The sequence below is a fragment of the Anabas testudineus genome, chromosome 13 (assembly GCF_900324465.2).
Source record: "Anabas testudineus chromosome 13, fAnaTes1.2, whole genome shotgun sequence".
NCBI classification, from domain to species: domain Eukaryota; kingdom Metazoa; phylum Chordata; class Actinopteri; order Anabantiformes; family Anabantidae; genus Anabas; species Anabas testudineus.
The window spans coordinates 12,017,740-12,037,790 of NC_046622.1; the positions used below are offsets into that span (position 1 = coordinate 12,017,740).

General features: G+C 42.1%; 1 protein-coding gene across 4 annotated transcripts in view; it reads left to right on the top strand.

The window, feature by feature from the left end:
- The window catches only part of gramd1bb (GRAM domain containing 1Bb), a 56,612-nt gene that overhangs the window by 22,555 nt on the left and 14,006 nt on the right, over nucleotides 1–20,051 (top strand). The window contains exons 1-4 of one of the 4 annotated variants that reach the window (XM_026340560.1): nucleotides 1,011–1,126; nucleotides 12,555–12,765; nucleotides 17,561–17,581; nucleotides 18,200–18,223. In XM_026340560.1, coding sequence (XP_026196345.1) covers nucleotides 1,104–1,126; nucleotides 12,555–12,765; nucleotides 17,561–17,581; nucleotides 18,200–18,223 — 279 coding nt within the window. In that variant the 5' untranslated portion in view covers nucleotides 1,011–1,103. Of the gene's footprint in view, nucleotides 1–1,010; nucleotides 1,127–8,556; nucleotides 8,673–12,554; nucleotides 12,766–17,560; nucleotides 17,582–18,199; nucleotides 18,224–20,051 lie in introns of those variants that run through there. The other 3 variants (XM_026340568.1, XM_026340543.1, XM_026340552.1) reach the window with 3 other exon arrangements.

The following is a 20,051-nucleotide window of genomic DNA, read 5'->3' on the forward strand; positions in this document are numbered from 1 at the left end:
TAGAATAAAAAAGAAACGGGAAGCCAATGACAATGGATTTGCAGACCAGCATGGCAAATGCTAATACTGCATGAGCTGGGGGAAAACTGATTGATACGATACTAAAAGACTGAGGCTGGGACCATCTTGTGGCCTGATGGTTGGGGCGTGCACGACAGGTCTGCAGATGATTTATGAAAGTCACATTGTAGATTCCAACTCAGCATTTTTGCTCTTATAAAACGCTGCCTAGCAAATTAAGCATGCTGAGTCACACTGGTGTTAAATGCGATTCATCGTGCATGCAGAACACATGCACAGCACACAGCTGTAAACGCAGAGACACCCCAGTTAACTCAATGCATTAAGAGATTGACAGAGTGAGCCGCTGACACTGATCAGGGCTGGAATCCAGTAACAGAGGGAAGAATTACAGCAGGTTCCCCTACTTAATACCCTCCCCATACATAGCGAGGAGGGTGGAGGTGGGGCTGGAAAGAGGACGGAGAGACGAGGAGAGGAGGGGAAGGGGAGGGAGATGGAGGGGGGTGGGGGAGGGCAGAGAACCTGCGCCTGCTCAGTGCGAGCGCAGCAAGTGCAGCTTTCATCCGCAGCGGAGGCTTACAGAGCGACAGAGTTTGAACGAGCAAACAGAAGCTTTGGGAGGCACGAGTCCGAGAATCGGAGAAAAGACCGAGTTAGAAAGAGACACCACCAGTCATGATGGCATGTGTTCGCAACTGCTCTTCCTTCTCCTTTTGCTGCATGCTGCAGTGTGCATTGTGAATGTTGCGGTGCAGGTCACCTCCTCTCTTTTGGGAAAACAGAAGAACCCCAGGGAGGTATGAATTTCTGGCACGAGTGCTCAGCACTGCGGCACCTCGATAAGGGCGAAGGAATATTGTAATAAAGTGGGCAAAGCTGAGGATTATCCTTGTGGACTTTGGTCCCCAACCATCCATCTGTCTGTGCATCCGCTCTTCCCCTCTTCCCTCCGTGCTCCTCTCCTGGTCCGTGTATGGGAGGTGAGGCTCTGGCAGGCTGTCAGTCAGCATGCGGTGCTGTGAACGGGCAGCCTTGTGCCCACAACCCGCTATGGACGTCAGACACTGCTCGCTGTACAAATGAAAGGCTTCAAGCTCGCTTGGTAAGGCTATCCACAGAGCAGAGACTGTGTGTATGCTTCTGCTTATCGATGCCAAATGTAACCTAAATGTATCTCTGGAGTTGTAAGGCTGCGCTGCATGCATTTACACAGGTCATTTTAACACTACATGTGTGGGCTAGCACGGTTTTTTTTTTCTGTCTTTTTTTTTTTTTCCCACTGTGACTGTGGCAACCCTGCGCTGCTCCCCTCTGGCATGCTCAGTGTGAGCGGAGCAGCTGAGGAGAAGCACTCACGTGGCTGCCAGGAAAAGAGCAGGCACATGCTCCCTCTGTCTCTCCCCGGCTTTCAGCCTCGCTCTCTTCCCAGTTTGTTTTCCTGTTCCCTCATTATCTCATGGAGAAACAAACCTACATCCAGGTGGTCCTACTGACGCTGTCTTTTTTTTTTTTTCCACCCGCTTTGCCACAGTGTGTGCTCACTGTGCACTTTACCATCATCCATCCATCTTTCTATCCTGTCTTCCTCTCGTGTTTGTTTATGCTCCTCCTCCTCCTGCCCGATATTTTTAGAGACGAATTACAGAGCACTGCAAGAGGAAAAAAAAAACTAGAGGGGGAGCAGTTTCGGCAACGTGCGTCCCGCTTCCTTCCTTCTCACTTTCATGAAGACCCCTTTTTTTTTTTTTTTTTTTTTTTAATTTCTTTTCTCTAACATCTTTGTCACTCATTATCTCTATATTTGTCCTCCTCTCACTTAGATCCCTCTCTGCTTATATTACTCTTCTGTTCTGTGTGCGGGTCAATGGGTTTTCCTGTTCGTGTGTGTCTCAGACTTCCCGGGCCTATTTATTATTCTGTAGAAGAAACACTATTAAACCTGAGTGTGTCCGCACTGAACCTGTTTGCAGCACCTTGACAGTGCAGTACTTTACAGTGAATCATCATCTGTCTTATACATGGAGGTGACCTGTGTGACTGGCTGTCTGGGTTTAGTTGATGATGATGTTGATAACATGTATCTACATAAGTCACCTGTAGTTGTACTGTATACAGACAAAATGTTAAAGGTTTGTGAAGGGGAGTTTTCCCGACAGTTCCTACTTCCTGTTTAGCTGTGCTTTAGTCCATATTGAAGGGCAACAATAAATCAAGGGAGAAATGATGACGATGACCTATCAATTCCCCTCATTGATTTATCAATGAGTGGATTCAGCAGAAATCTCATTCTTGTTATTAGCATTTATAACGGTGCTCTGTTCTCCAGGGAACAGTTTGCTGTGTAGGCAAAACGTCATCCCATCCATCATTAGTATAATTTTATATGTCCTGAATGAAAGAAAGCGACGAGCTGACACTGGATATAGCGGCGGATTTATTTACACTACATGTGGTGTTTTATCTGTACTAACTGGTTTGGAGCTTTTCCAGTATGAGGTAACTCAAGGTGTTGATTATGATCTTTTATTAATATGGTCCTGGTGTTTTTCAGGCAAATGATTTCTGTGTTATCTTTAAATCTAATAGTAGTGTAAAAGACATTGATGAAAAAAATCTCAAGTGATGTTGGGGGAAGCAAGAGTGAAAGAAGTTTTTCCGTTTGGAAACCAAGCTGCCCTGTTAGGTGTGTGTTTGTCACAGTTCATGCTGTGATTAAGAGCCTGGGTGGGGGGTTATTTTTACAGCATTATTTACTTGTCAGAAGACAAGAGGAGAGAAGAGAGCAAGAGAAATGGAGGCCATGTGCGCGGGATTGCATATGTGTATGTGTGTGAGAGGTTGCTCGGGATTTGGCAGTGGCCCCAGTGTGGGGATGTTTGCTTCATATGACATTTGGTTTGCCTTAAATCTGCATACAGATACACACACACACACACACAGTCACAGATGTGTGCACACAGGCAACAGCAGCAGCTGTAGCAACAGTAAGGCACTGACAGGAGGCGAGAGATGCAGCTCATTCTCAGCACATGGCATTGGGGGGACGAGGCAATTGTTGCTCCAGGACACTCAGACATACAGTGAATGTGAACTTTAAGTACAATACATTCATTTACTGCATCTTTGCTGCTTCACCTATCAAAAACGTGTCTGCTCATTTTTTGTGACAAATAGCTGCAGATGCCGGATTTTCTGTGAACAGTGACGCAAAGTAACCAAATATACATTTATGCAGAAACAGAAGTCATAAACAAACAAAATAACATCGTGGAAACACAACCACCGAGACCACAACATGCAAACCTCCCTCACAGCCAGGTGTTATCCAGTGAAGAGTCACTAAGGTCTCTCTGGGCTATTTTAGTCTAAATAGAAAATTGTAGCTCCCAGACCACTGCACCAAAGAATTAGTTTCAATATGCAAAGAGAAGGAGAAGGAAAATACGTTCAGAATGAACTGTACGTGAACTTCTGGTAGTTCGGCGGGTCCCGCTCAGAAACAGAATCATGATACGTCCAGGGTTTGTGAGGCATGGACGGGGAGGCTGGTGACCGACTGCAGGCTTATAGATAAAGCACTGCACCATCACATTGGGCCACAGTGGACTTCTGAGCTCACAGCAGGGGTTCTGCAGAGAAGAGGAACTGCAGAACCGTTTCCCTCCTGGCCACAGCTTATTAATTCTCTGCATCTTCCTCTCTCTCCCTCTCTCTCTCTCTCCCTCTCTCCCTCTCTCTCTCCCTGACCCTCATCGCCTGCCTACCTTCCCAGAAGCCATTTGTCATCACTGATTATACTCTATATTGTTCTGTGCCACATTTCTTCTGCCAACTCTCAGTATAACCACCTTTTTTCTTTGAGATGTGAGAGGATGTAATTGATGGTGCATGGATTTTGTATTGATTGATGAAGTCACTGACAGTAACACAGGTGCTTGCTTGCACCTAATTAAACAATTGTCTAAATAGTTAAGTTTTCAAAATAAGTTCAGTGTTCCTGTTGTTAACAAGAATTGAAACCAGTCATGTACAGTTTGTGTTAATCCCACTGTGAGGAATAATCATTTTACACAATGACTACAATAGGTGTCGTAATTACAAAATAACTTTGACAAAGAGACAGATACATTTACTTCCAAGCAACTTCTACAACACAAGTCACACTATGAGAAACGTCTCTGTTTCCCTTTGTCTCAATCAGCCTCATTATGAACAGACTGGAAGCTGCATTTAGAGACAGACAGTGATCGTTACTCTCTGATGGATGTCTGATGAAAAGACAGCGTTGGTGCTGCATATGCTTGTGTCTGAAATGAAGCCTGTTCAAACAAGAGGGGCACTTTTCCATTAAGCTTTTCAACAACACAGTCAGAACCTGTTCCACGCCTCCCTTTCTTGAATTACATTTGCTACTGTACATCATCAAAATAGAATCATATTTACCAAGCCCATTAACTTTAGTACAGTAAACTTCCCTTTTTTTTCCACATATGTACAGCTTGCTTATTATATAACCTTTTCTTTTGTATTCATTTGCATGACTGTTCACATCAGACATAGGTGCTAATGTGAACAGTCTAGCAGCTGCTCATCGTGTTTTATTATACAGCTGAATGTCTAAATTACATGATTGTGTTGGAAAAAAACATTTAAAACAAAAACTTTTAATAATTAATGCAAGTTTTGCAAGTTGCATCCAGCTCAGTGGACAGCGCACAGGATTTCAACTTGATATTGACACTTGCACCTTTATCCGTGGGACTTTAGTATTTTAGTTAAAACATATTCACACTAACGTCTCCTTACTTCTAACACTAAGATGAACTATACAGTACACAATCTCCCCCTGTTCCTCCATCACCCTCTCTCTGCCCACTGCGCTGTGTCTCACAGCCGGCTTCCTTCCGCCTGTATATCCCCTGCAGATGGCGGTGGCTCTTGTCCCGTCCCGCTTGGACAAAGGGGCTTAATCTGGTTGCTAGTTTCCCGTCCCTTCTGCCCCTCTCTGGTTTCCACGAGCTTGGACCAAATCATGTTTTAATCGGCATGTTTTATTATAGCTACTTTTAAGACAGGTTCCTGTACCCAGAGCTACAGTAGGTCACAGATTCACTGAGGACCCAAAAATCATTACAAGCCTGTCTGTGTTAGGTGACCACACAATGAGGATAATTAAGCTAATTAAGCTTGGGACTAGAGGTTAAAGTTATGCTCCTGGGGCTGGATTTAAATAGTTTTGGGATAGGTAATGACATACCGCGCAGTGGTTTGACTCGGTTTTTGTTCTTAAACTCTACTCAGTGATGTTTCAAACTATTTTCTTACAGTGACTAAAATGGATATATCAGCTATCAGGCCCCAGTGATTGCTCCTGTCACTCTGAACATGTACACAGCAAAGTGCACTTAAACTCCAGGGCTTTGTAGATAACTAATCGTGCGTGCGTGCGTGCGTGCGTGCATGTCTGTGTGTGTGAATGCTTTATGCAGCTGCATCACTCCCCCTTATACACAAACACAAACACACTCCCTCCTCCAGCTTTCTCTCTTTCTCCCTCTAGTTGGGAATACTTCAAGTGGCAGTGCACATGAATGGCTTGACGGGTTGCCATGGTAACCGCACGGCCGAGACACAGTCGGGCTGACAGACATTTCCGACCCAGCCAGGCGTCACCACATTGGTGTTGCCATGACAACTCTGTAAACAGCATGATTTCCTCTCAGAAAGATTGAGAAATCCGTCGCGTTGTGTTCATCTTAAATCTGTGTCAGGAGGAAATAGGGAAAAATTAAATTAAATTGAAACATCTTGAGAATCTGTCAGTCATCTGTGGTTAGGATGACTGAATCAACAGTTATATGCTCATGGCTGTTCATTATATACCATGTCTGTCAGCGTGTGGTCAATATGACCATCTGTGTGTCCCATGGGTGCAGCTACAATGAGAACAGAGGTCTCCTAAGTAGGTCAGTTGTTGGTGTGAGGCTAGGCAGGCTTATCTGAGCACAGTGGTCCGGCTCAGTGGACCAGCTCCTTTTGTTCCATAGCACGGCTCCGCTCAGCGCTCCCACAGAGGCAGCCAGCATTGCTGCAGCCCCGGGGTCAACTCTTTCCAGTAGCACGGCTCAGGGCTCCGTTTGCTTCATCAAGGGGTTACAGAGGTGGTCGTTTTTATGTATATGTTTGACTGGATTATCTTAAAACTAGCTTTCCATCTAGGTCCAAGACCACTAAATATTAGTTCATCATTTTCTGCAAGAGCTGTTCACTCAAACTTTCTTAACCTAATAAACCTAGTAGTGTACAGTATATACTAACATTTTGTATGAAAGAGAATTTAACACAAAAACTTCCATAAGTTTTAAATCCTTAAACTGCCATAAAGTAAAATATCACATTTGAATATTTATACTTAGTCATTACATAAGTTGAATTTAACCAAGAGCCATCATAAGAAGTATAAATGAACAATAACAACAGTACAGTAACAGGACTGTCAACTACATTTAGCTATACATTAATCTGCATATTGTAAAATGTATGGTAATGATTCACAGTGGATAATATTTATTTCATTATATTTAATATAATGAGTATCATAATCAACACATTCATTTTTAACACGCCCTTGAATTTGTTTTTCTGCCTGTGTTGTTTATTTAGTTTGGAAGTTTTTGCAGATAGGGCTCACTTATTGTGTGATTTAGAGTGAGCTTCAAATGTAAAGTGACCTGAATACCGGTGATGTCAGCCCCTCCATTCATGAATCGCATGAATAATTGAGGTAGCAGCAGGCTCAGTGCACTAGCACCAAGTAGAGGTGAAATGCAAAGTGAAAGCCATCTCTTTCCTCATTTGCTCTGTCTCTGTCTCTCACCCTCACCTCTCTCTCTCTCTCTCTCTCTCTCTCTCTCTCTCTCTCCCTCCCTATTCCCGGCTTGCACGTTTTCCCTCCGTCACCTATTGTCAGTCTGCAGCCGTGAAATTCTGTGAACCAGGAGCAGAAATCGCGAGAGAAGCGCCTTTGCTTGGATACTAGCAGATGCAGTATTCAGGCTGATGATCCAACGACTGGGAGAGCAGCGGAAGAAAAGGGGGGGAATAGAACAGTGCAGGTTGCTAAGAGGGAACGGGAGCTGATCAGCCTCAGTTTGACAAAGCAGAGCAGACTGAGAACAAAAACAGACATCTCCAGCGTTTATGTCCCTGCTCTCTGCTGCGTCTGCTTCTACCTCCTTTTCCTCCCATCCTCCTGGAATGCACCGGAACTTGTCCACCCTCCTCCTCCCCTCTATCCCTCATCCCTCTCTCTCCTATCCTCTCCCCCCCCTCCTCCGCTTCTTCCTCCTATGCCTCATCCATGGCTCCCACTGTGTGAATGAAGCCGTTTGAAAAGGGCTGATCGCTGCGGAGCGGCTCTCTAAATGGCTACAACCAGGTTAGTGCTGAGAACAACTGCCTGCCTGCGTTCACGCAGAATTGTATGGAGCCTTCATAATGATTGGTTCTCTGCTTGGCAAGATCAATTTGTACTATTTAGAAGGAGAGTCCAAGGGAGGGGGGGGGGCTGCCGCACCTCAGACCACCAATGCCTCTTTGGCAGGTGGTGTTAAGGGCAATGTAAGCTGGTTATTAGGAGATCAGAGCTGGCTGGGGAAGATCAGTGGCCCTAAGCCTGCTAAAGAAAATCTCCCAGCCTGCTTCTTCCATCTTTTCTCTCCCTCTCTCTCTCCATTTATATTCCGAGCCACCTTTCTTCCCTCACACTGAGAGTGAAAGGAAAGTGCAGCGTGCCGTCTGGGGGATGATCCACTGGATGAACAGCTCAGTACCGGGTGCTGCCTGCGAGGACATGGTCGTGTTTGAGTGTGTCACGGTGGCCAACAAGGGCTGTCGCTGCCTTGAGGGCTGCTACGGCGAGGTGCTGAGGGACTGTGTCTTTCAGCAGGGGTATGGCAGGCTCTGTGATGCATGTACGAGAGTGTGCATGTTGCATGTGCAGAAAGAGTGGATGGGTGGGGTAGGTTTCGTTATTTAATATGCACAGTTCATGGGAGCATTTCTACGTGGAGGTGGGTGAGGTTGTACTATTTTGTTGATGTTGCTAAGTTTATAATTTCAGTAAAATGTGAGGGATGTGCTTCTGCAGAACGGGGGCGTATGTGCTCTGTGTCAACGCGCATGACTGTGTTTATGTCTGCTTCTGTGTACCGTATGCGCATTCCTGTGTGTGCATGCGCAGTGGATGCCGGTGCTCCTCATGGCCTTTTCAAAGCAAGCAGAGCTGAAGGGTCACTGCCAGATGGGTTTTTTCCAGGGTCAGCAAAACTGTGAAAACAAGTGGGGCCGTCAGAAAGACCCGGAACTCTAGTGTATTGTCAAGCGGAGCGTTTGGACAGCTTGAGCTGGTTGGATTTAGAGCTTTAGAGCTTATTTAAAGAAAAGACTGTAACAAAGTGGCACATGCAGCATGTTTGTTTCTCTTTTTTTTCCCCTTTCTCTCTATACATAGGAACTTAAACTATAATATAGTGACTGACATGGGGATCCTGTGTGAGCAACACCTTGAAGTGTGTCTCTCTGTGCAGAGCTCTGTAATACAGACGGGTTTTGGGCTCATGCCCCCTGGCACCAATCCTTCTCTCACGGTATGCAAATGAACATGTTGTGCTGTACAAAATTTGAGATTTTAGTGTTTTTATAATTAAGGTGTTGCCTCCAACGTCTTGATTTACTGTAAGATTTGTTTATCTAACAAAAGCACAGTTACCTGTTTCATGAATAAACAAGTTGCAGTTAGTTTTCTCAACCACAAAACAACATATTCTGTATGTGCAATATCATTCTTTTGAGACACTTAAGTTAACATAGCCTAATATAAGTTTAGCAGAATGTGTTGCAAGTGCATCTTAAACGAAATATGGCACACAAATTCAGAATGAACACCTCAATAGGAAATGGTATGATGAAATGCATGCTTGTGTCCAAACTTAGAGACGTACTACTGTCCATCACGTTGGGTCCCTTCTGTATTTCCTGCTCAGGCAGCACCTCAAACAGCTGGTCTTGTTTAGTATATTTAGTCAGACTGAATATTTAAATCGCCCTCTCTATTCAGTGTTGCTATAGCGATCATTCTAAGCTCATCTCTGTTTAAGCTTTGCCGTCGTGTGGGTGGTGCTGGCTTTTTAATTGTTAAATTGTTTGTCAGCTCTGTCTCTCTACTGTTTACAGTCAAATGTAAGACGCAGTCTCCTGATCACCACCAAATGCGGCTCTAGAACTCAATAGCTCACGAGTGCCGCCTCAACAGCTGTGTCTATTATTATTATGACGGCTGACTGCTTTTTTATTCAGTGACTGTGGCATTACAGTCTACAGTTAATGCACTGACAGGTACTATTGCATTATGTCAGTTTATCAGTGTTATGTTACTAACAAAGCGTCTGTGATAGATTCTTTTGTCTGCTTCTCTTCAGGGTAGCATCAGCTGCATGTTGACTCTATACACACCACCATGCAGGTTCAAAGAGCAAACTGTTGTGTGAATGACTGACTAGGCTTACTCATTCATATGCTGATGATGGAGTCGTGTTCCCATTGTTCACTGCCGTGTATCTGGAAAGGCAAGGTGATCTGTGAATTCCTCTTCTGCTTAAAACAACAAGTGGAGGTCCCTTTACAGACAGATCATGTCAGTTTTTGCACGGAGGGAAAATCTGAGAGATGATTCTCTATTAAATGCTTTGGTTTTCTCATATATATGTGTGTGTGTGTGTGCATGGACCCATTTAAAATGGGATTACTGCGGGGCCATTGTTGACCTTCACACTGTGATGTGGAGTGTGATTATTTTTCTTTCCGTTTGTCTTGTCAAAGACTCTTTACAATATGACACAGTTGTTTTGGAGTATTTTGAAAAGTCATGTCATTATGTGTTGTAATTCAGATCTGTATATCACACAGCATTCTGGATGTCATGTTAAATGGCATACCCTCCAATACCAGGATCCTGGATGATGTAGATATTGAGATTTTGGGCAGCATATTAGAAAAGCTCGTAGGATACATAGAGAAGAGGTTGTGGAAGATCTGAAGCATTTGAGATCTAGCAGTCCAAAATTAAAATTGTTAATAAGTTAATAGCAATTGTTACTTTTCTCTAAATAGATAATTTGCTGCTCATTTATTATATAACATGAATAATAAATATGTTATTATATACTTCTTGGATGTTAAAATGGCCACTAATAATAACTGTGACTCATTGTGAGAAATGGTTCAGTTAAATTAGACAAACAGAATAGTAGGGTCTCTGCCAGGAAGTAACTAGCATGTACGGGTCATGGCCTCTTGTCTCACTTGTGTATTACTGTATACCGACCTATACTGTATAACAGACCCTTGCACTATTACTTCTATACTACTATACACAAACGGTAACTGAAGTTGTTCTTAGTTTTCCCAGTTCTCAATTTTTGTTTCAGGAATTTAATGAGTTGCTAAGCAAACAGCCATTAGTGTGCAGGGTTTCTCGGGTTGTTTGTTAATCAAGACAAGCCACCACACTTACAGTAGAGACCACTTCTGTCTTTATCATGAAAAAACATACGCTGTAAAAAAAATTATTAAACATCAAAAGCACAGTTACTTTTGGACGTAGCAAATTTCATCAATTTAATTGATTAATATGGATGTTGTCAAGGACATCATCCAATAAAAGGGCTTTCATGGGGTGAAAGCCTTGTCTGGCTCACTTGTCTGCCAATTGTCATACTTACGGTGTGTGCTTGTAATCCAGAAAGTCTCCTGGCTTAGACACAGATTATCATGCATAATGAATATCAGTGCACTGTGTTTGTACTCTGACTTCATGCTCTGGTACTGTCACACTCTACTCAACATGACTCAAAAAGCACATTTCGGGAATAACCGTGTTTTGTTTACAGTGGATCAAAGCAGAGCTAGTCGATGCTATTGCAGACGATGCGTTATGTACGTACGTTACCCCTGTTCCTGAAAGACAGCAGTCCTTTCAGACCCACTCGCTTGATGTGAATACTCCAGAATAATATCTGCTGTATTTGCACATGGGCTCAATCAGACGTAACCCGGACTTTGATTGAGGGCAACACACATTTAATGTGAGGGCCAACTGACTCACACATAGCTCCTTTGGGTGATATCTAGAGAAGTTCAGGATTCCAGTGCATGTCTGAAAATAAATTACGGTGAACACCACCTGTTAACCCAATGAATTTGTTAAATAGAGCGCAATTCAACTTCTGCTCGGCTGTGGTTGTATTGGATGTGTACTTTGTGTAATGCATGTTCAGCAACTGGGAGACTTCTCCCACATTTACTCCTAATCAGGTCAGGAGGACGTAATCAGTAGTAAGTGCAGAGTACACAGTGTACAGTGGAGTCACAGTGGTCATCCGCTGAACAGCAGACCAATTGGTAAACAGATCACTGTTAATGTCGGGTGTGTCATAATGTACCACATCTCTCTCCTTGTATTAAGCAGATGTGAAATCAACTAGCTACATGTACGAAAGGACAACTGGACAGAAACTGTCAACACTGCTGTCTGTGATTCAGTGCTCCGAGCTGCACTGAAGTATCGAATGTAACAGTAGATCAGTAATTCATGGCCACTAACAGCACCCATTGGCCGGCAGTGATGTAATGGCTTGTGTAACGCCATGTCAAGTAACCGGGCCTGCCGGGCACCCTGCCACACAGATCACTTACAGAGCCTTTTGTTAGCTTCTGCCATGGTGAGGAGAAGGCTTCTTGCTGAGCCGCTGTGTATGCTACCTGATAGGAACTTGGTGTACGATGGAGGACAGGGACTACCTGACATATGACAACAGTCCTTCCATTTAGATGTAAAGGTCTACATGCTATGTTAATGTGAGATGACAAAATCACAGGCCGTAAGCCTCCTTTAAAGGCACGATGCTTCCCACCTAGCACCATATCTGTGATCATTTAATCCTCCTTCAGTTTTGCAGAGTGTTTTCCATAGCTTTACTACAGGCATGGAAACTATTTTAGTATTTCATGGGAAAAGAATTTAAAATAAAAAGTTAAATGAACACAGAATCAGTGAAATACTTAAAAAAGACAGACATATCGATGTCCAGTTCCATTTAAAAGTGCAGCAACGTTGAGAAAACCCTCAGCGATGTAGTTTACTACAGGTTTCCCTCACAACTGCTGTTGTTGTTGTTGTTGTTGTTGGTGGTGGTGGTTTCCTGTATTAGCTTAGCTGTTATAAGCCAGGTTAGCACATGGTGCTTCAAGCCCCTTAAGCCTCCAGTGATGTAATTCTGAGGAAACGGCGTGTGTGCTGTGTTCCTGTCCAGGCTGATCAGTAGGCAGTATTCAGGAACCACCTTGCCTGATGTAAACATCGTGTTTTCTCTGATGCACTTTTTGATTTGGTTCAATTTGATTCACCATGAAATAACTCAGAATGAATGCGTCGTTTTCTTATCCCTCTTTCCCTCTCTCTTTCCTTCCAGCACTGCCAGTAACTCGAACAAGAGCACACCCGCCTGCTCACCAGTCCTGCGTAAACGCTCGCGCTCTCCCACACCACAGAGCCAGGAGGGTGAGAACATGGTGGAGAAGGGCTCTGACCACTCCTCTGACAAGTCGCCCTCCACCCCTGAGCAGGTTGTCCAGAGAACATACTCTGTGCAGTCAGCACGGAGCGGGGGAAAGAATTCAAAGGTGAGCAACCAGGAGATTTCTTACCTGTTTGCACAGTAGCTGCTTTAGAGAGAGGAAAGCGAGATTAAATATCCTATTGTTGTGTGAAGTAGAAACAACTCATCACACTGTGGCATCAGGTTGCATCGCCTGAGGTTCAGTATCATCAGAGGGAAGTCTTAATGAGTATATGAAAATAGAGATGATCAATGAACTCTTAAGGAGCCATTCATTAACTGTGACCACATAAGCACGTCAGAGTTGTTTTTTCCCCCCAGTGTAGTGACGTATATGTTATGAGTGCCTATTGACTTTATGTCGTTCTTGCCAAACTCGTTACTTCTAAACTAAACTACAGTCAAATGACAGAAAGGACAGTTGACTAGTGAAATTCTGTCATCAGGCCTGTAATCAAGTAGTAAAAGCCTCTTTTACATCTTCCTAGAGTTGAGTTGTGGTAAATTAAATACGTTGATTATGGCTTAGCTTAATTTATTTGTACTTAAGCTATTGCCCACAGTGAAAGCAAGATGAGATGAAGAGTGAAAATGACAAAACAGTAGATCATTCATCAACGAACTGTGACACTGAGTCGCTCACTGTTCTTGTTTCTGAAAGGCTTTATTACAAATATGTCTTTGTTACCTCAGTCATGATCATTGTGTTTCAGGCCCTTATAGTTGATTTACCTGTTCCTACACTTATAAACACATTTCCACAAGACACTATGCACATACAGGTTATGCTGTTTATCTCTATATGGTATTTCAAACATTTTATCATTAGCATTTATCGTTAAATTACAACTGATATGAGGGATCAGCAGTCTGAGGAAGTCCAAGTAACTTTCAGCTAAAGTCTTTAATACTGAAGTTTTATTAAGGAATGATTACAGAAAGCAAACTCTCCCAAAGCACAGACAACACAGGCATGTAAGAATAGATAGAACTGGATGGCAGATGTGTTTTCTAGATGTGTGAATAGCTATTTGTTATTTATATTATGAAAGTATAAAGGATGGATCAGTAAGCTCATGGTCTGGACTCTTGATAGATAAGTCAAGGAAGATAAAATGTAGAGATGTTTCTTAAAGTCTTCATTAAATCACATATTCTGGTTATTTCACAGAAGGTGCATGTGGCCCTGTTGTTTTTACACTCAGCACTTAATTGAGCTCCCATAAATGTTAGAAAAAGGCCAAGTCATGTCACCCTCCATTTCTTACCTGCTCATTTTGTCTTCATCTGTCTCTGCTGGTTTAAATCACTTTTTATTCCCCTTTATTTGAATATTTTTTTGTCTCCACAACACAGTGTGCACACCATCTCTCTTTGCTGCAGCTGCTACATGCCATGTCATAATGTGTGCTATCTTACAATGACTGTGCAGCTCTTCTGTTGGTACTTTCAGCTGTTTGTTCTTGTTGTTTATTTCTCATTTTTGTTTTCATTTTTTCTGATTTTTCTTTGTTCTTCTCCTGGTTGCATGCTAGTCTCACAAGCGACTTTCCAAAGTAAGCATTACTCTTTTTTCTGTTTTTCTGAATATTTCTGTGCCCACCTTTCCCCAGTGCCCCACCTCTTGTCTTGTGAGCTGCTCTGTGGAAATGTCCAAACCCAGTTGCTTCACCCTGAGCCCAGCTTGCTCCTGTGCACAATGCAACTGTTACAAATCCCATCTACACCCACAATCATAGCAAATGGACATTTCTTGAAGCCAACAACTCTATGCAACCTCAGTGACTCTCTTTCCTTTTCCTCTTCCTGTCCTTTCCTTTCTTTTCCTATCTGGTAATGTGCAATATGGCAAGCTGCTGATTACATTATATGAAGCTTGGTATACATACTGTGTATAAACACCACATCAGGATGGTTTCCTAACTAAAAGAAACAAAAAAAAAAACATAAAACAGATGCATAGTATAATAAAGAAGAGTGGAAGAATCAAAATAAATGTTTCTGGTGAAAGTTCCTTATAAAATCTTAAATATTTTTTGGCCTTTGCTCTGTCGCTCTTTACAAATTTGTGGCGTCGTTACAGTGTAGTAATGAGAGTTTTATATGTGTTGTGCTGCTCAACTGCAGAGGGATAAACACAGCAAATCCTGCCAGCATCCCAGTCCAGAGCTCCAGGACAACATTATTATTTGAGCAGCCTCTCTGTTGCCACATGAGAGAATCCCTCCTGCTTTTTTTTTTTTTTCTTTCCTCGCACCACAAGCCAAAAATGCCCTCCCCGTTCAGTCAACGTGCTGCAGACTGGTGTCACATTTTAGTCCACTGGCCATACTGTCATCCATGTAAATTGCTACTTTTCAGTGTGTTGCTAACAGGGAGCCGCTATAAAACAATGAATTTACAAAACACCGATTTGCGTGAAGACCAGCTTCATGACGCTCTATTTGCTGCAATGCGTTTGCACACATCCATTACACACACGCACGCACACGCATCCCAATTGATTACATCACTTTTCATTTCTGTGCCACAGTCAAAGCACCCACCCCCAACCCGACTGCAATCCCCCCACGTGAGCCCCGGTGGTCCAGCTATCGTCACATGACCTCAGACATGTCGAGAGGTCATCGGAGCAGTGTGATCGCATTGAGCGAAACGAGGGACACGTGCATCTCTGCAGCAAATGCTAAATGATGACAGCAGTGCGAAAAATAAACAATAATCAATCCGGCTTCTCATGTAACATATAAGCTAGACGGACATGTCATAGCACAGTAACGTTTTTGATGTCAGGTTTAGTAGCCTCAGCTTTCTCTCGCTCACTTTCTGTTTCTTTCTGTGTCTGTGTTCTCACTGCTTTGGTTAACATTTTGTTTTCTCTTTAATGTTTCTTTCAGTATGACAGACTAAAACTGATTAAAGTAAGCATTACTTCTTGTTTCATTTGACCCATTGACAATCCTGGCTGGCCCCCATCAAATCCCCTGATCCTCCACTTACTCTGTATGTGTGCGACTGTAGGACCCCCTTTTGATAGTTTCAGTCCCTCGTGTACTTTCCAATGCTTTTCATCCCCTGAATTAATGTGAAAGGACATCGATTTATACACTGTCACAACTGTTTATTTTAAAATGTCCTTTTACTGAACATTTATTTAAAATGCGTTGTAATCTGGAATTTACAGATCTCTTTTGTTCTGTTGATTGATTTTGTAATGAGAAGACAGCCACAGAAGTATTTTAAAAGGTCTTTCTTTTTTTATTCTCTCCCAATATTAACTTTTTAATTCAATGGCAAATGGTCAAACGAAAAATGTTAATCCAAGTGTGATTCTTACTGATTAATTACCGATAAAGTAACTAGTGATGATCCAAACAATACAACTCACTGTAATGCATGATGGACTATTTTTTCTGGCCAAATAATTCATAAAACTCATCGAACAAAACCCATTCAGCCAAAGTTATGAAAATGTAGATGTATTATATAGCTTTGTACAATATATATATATATATATATATATATATATATATATATATATATATATATATATATATAAACAAAACAAAAACAAAACTGTTGAAACTTGAAAAACTTTTCTTGCTGTGTGTTCCTCTTGCTCACATACAGTAAATGTCACAATCTCACTAGTGTGCAGTCACAGAAGGTCAAACACAGTGGCACACACACCTCATCCAGACAGTGGCTTCACAGTAATTCTTCTCCTGTGTCACCTTCAAATCAGATTAGCCCACATTAGCCTGGCTGTCGTTACAGTCAGGCCTCGGGCTCCACTACTGCAGCTCGCCGCTCGTTAACGCTGCTCAAACACCAATCCTTGAAAAGTCAGACCACTACAGGCACAAAAGGGAAAAGGAGAAGTGAACGATTAGCTGTGATGCAATTGATGTGGCAATTTGTGAGGCTCTTTGCTTTAACTTAAAATGTGGTTTTAATCATTGTTCTGTTGCAATCAGACAATGGTTATTGCTTTTTACCCCTTCTCCCTCTTCTCTCCCTGAATACCTTCCTTCTTCTTTAGCCTCTGAATGACCACATGCATGTTTCCACTCTAGGACTTTTGCTATTAGATGATTAGAGCAGAAAGTGTGTTTACTCTTCTGCTGGGAATGTTAAAGCGTCATAGGCATTAAGATCTCTGGTGCCCTCTGCTGTTAGAAAACAGAAACAGAGTCATTTTGGTTGCTATTGAAGAGCCTCCAAAATGATAAATGTTAGTTATCGCTGACATAATCTATGAATGTCAATAAACAGCCACTGTAGGTAATTCAATATATAATGAAGGTGAAATCATTTCACCAGTTACATCATTAACTTGTTAACTGAGAAGTTTCTCAAACTGTGCTGCTCTAAAATGTGCAGTATTCAAAAATCATATGTGATGGAATGATTTCATGAGGTGTAAGTCAGACATATTGCAGTATATTAATATTAAAAATACAGTAATAATAATAATTACACTATTTTATTATGTTCTCTTATATTTAATTTCAATTTCAAAGTTTGTGTCATTCTGTTGTTGTTATTATCATTTAAGTACCAAAGTAATTAAACTGGAACTGGACACTTATATTTACCTCAGCATTTTGAAGGTATATTCAAGAACAGTATAAACAAACAGATGCCGTGGGTATTTATATAGTGTTGACTTCCTGTGATTTCTGGCAGGAATAAAGTGTGTGGGACAGTTTAACCTTCACGCCTGCTGTTACTTGTTATGATCAGGTTGATCATGTTTCACACCTTATGTCTGTATGAGCCCACAAGCCTGCTGCACTATTTTCTAGTTTCAAAGAGTTAAATGTTTCCTCTGTCTCTCTCTCTGTTTCTCTCCACAGAAGAGCCAAAGCTGGTACAACGTAAGTCCTACATGTTTTTTAATTATTAACATATGTGATTTATTTATTTTTTTTATATGGGTGCATGCTTGTTTCTGTCATTTGGGTCACTCCGATGAGTCTCCTGGAGTTGTTTTAGTAGCAGCTGTGTGAGATGGAAGGGGGTTTGTCCCAGACCTTGTTTCCTAGAGCACCAACAAAAAATGTCACCGGGTTAATGGACCTCCAGGCACAGGTTACCATGTGTTTATAAGTCGACAACAGCAAATCAAGGGAATGGAGAGTTTACAGTGGGGTATGATGCTTTACCGAAGTTCCTTATTTATGACACGCATACACACGCACAGTATACAAAAACACAGTGTTGCCGTTTTACATTGCACCACAAGATGGCGTGCTAACACTGTTTCTTAGCACCCTGTTATTCTTTCTCTGTGGTACTTTAATGAGCAGCCCCCCTGGTAATTGTATTCAGTGACCTTTTAAATGAACCTGCTGTATTGATTGAGCCTACAGAGTGAGCTATTCGGTGTAAAGCCCTAGTTCATCCAGAAGTGTCACTGTTGGATTATTTTCCCATTTTATGTCATTTTTCTTTTTCTATCCCTCTGTGTGGACGTCCTTCCCCTCTCTCTCCAGCATGAAAGACAACACATTCTGAGAGTAAGCATGACTTGTATTCTTGTGCAACCCTGGATACCTTTCTCTGTCTCTCGGTTCTCAGTCCCCCACCCCCCCATCACTCACTCACTTGTTACCACCCAAATAAAAAAAACACTTTTGGAAAAGTTCTTGAAATGTCAACATGGACATACATGTTTGACCGCCTAAAGCCCTGTACAGCAGCTTTGGAGTATATTTATTGTTTGCATATGTATTTTCCAGTCCCTCAGATGAGGTCACAAGCCTGTCACTGCACATACTTCTAATTTTAATATACAGCAGGTGGTGATAAGTGTACTGAGTTCCTCACTGTACTAAACAAATCAACAATCACAAGGCTGTCTGGACGAGTTTTGAATGCCTTTGAACAAAAGGGGGAATGGAGTCCCAGCATGCTTCCCTCCACCCTGATTCTTTTTTTCACATCCTAATAAACATGGAAACTAGGACATACAGTTTTTGTGGTTCCAGTATGACAATCAGAAGACAACACAGATTACTTTGGAGGTTTTAAAGTTATACAGCAAAATGTTGCTGTGTTTAACGGAGGCTTGTTTCAGACAGTCCAGACACTGTCTTAACTTTTTTTTTATGTAAAGGAGCATAACACGTAACAATCTCAAGTTGATGCTGTGCTTACTTGTACCCTGTTAATGTAAATGTCTTGTTTACACATCACATACAGCCGGCTAACAGCACAGTGTACTGTACATTAAGTGTACAGGAATCTTGGACCGTCTGCTCTTGTCATTAACGTATCATCAACAAATCCCACTAAAAGACTAAAATCAACAATGAACTGATCAAACTAACAAATATTGCCAGTGTAGATAAAGCTGGATATGTCTCATTAACACGTGTGAGCAGTCGTACCAGTAGAGAAGACTTCCTATTCATGTGTATGATAAATGGAGGGTTTGACCAGCCTCCTTTTCTTTTCTCCAAAGCTTTGCAGCTAAATTAAAGGTGCAGTCCGACCACCTTGCAAAATTTATTTGCACGGTTTGGTCAAAAGTAGGAGGGGACAGGAAATCGTGTGGCACTGGAGAACTTTGCAATTTCGCAGTCACATTGAACTTTGGAGTGAAGCTAACGTGTCTCACTGCGTTTTACATACCCATAAATGAGGAGCAAATGATTTGGTGTTACCATGGCTTAACTCAACTCTGACCCACAAAACGGCAACGTTCACCAATGTGCTGATGGTTTACGAGAGGGGTGGGACTGACTTCTTTGTCAGTAAATAATACTTGTTTATATTCCTGTTATGTAACTACATGGCAAAATAATCCAAGCAGCAGAGAAGGAGAGATGCTGCTTGGTTGTAGCGAGTGTGAGAACAGTAACAGAGATGAATGGCAGGGAAACGATGAAACGTTTAATAAAAAGCTTTTTAATTTCCGACATTGTGGACTGATGTTGATGCTATCCTTATTAGCTCCTTCCCGTTACGTTCACAGCCCTTCCCATGCTATTTCCTTTGTATGCCAGTTTTTGGCCCAACCATGCAAGTGTGTGTTTTGGTCTGACAGCACCTTTATTTTCAGCAGATATGCAGATGTGTACCTTTTGGAATTTAACATTTGACATAGCACTATAATTTGCACTATTAATTAACTTTAGTAAACTCAGAGGAGGAGGACACATAACCTTTTGAGTCATTCATGACATGTTCTCAGCACTTTGTTGCTGATATCTTGAACACTGATCATCAACATTCATACAACAAATGAGGAAAATCAATCATTTAATAAATGTAATTGTCTTAATAGATATAACTTTCACTTCAGTTGGTTGTGGTTGAACGTGTATGTGGTCACACCTGCTT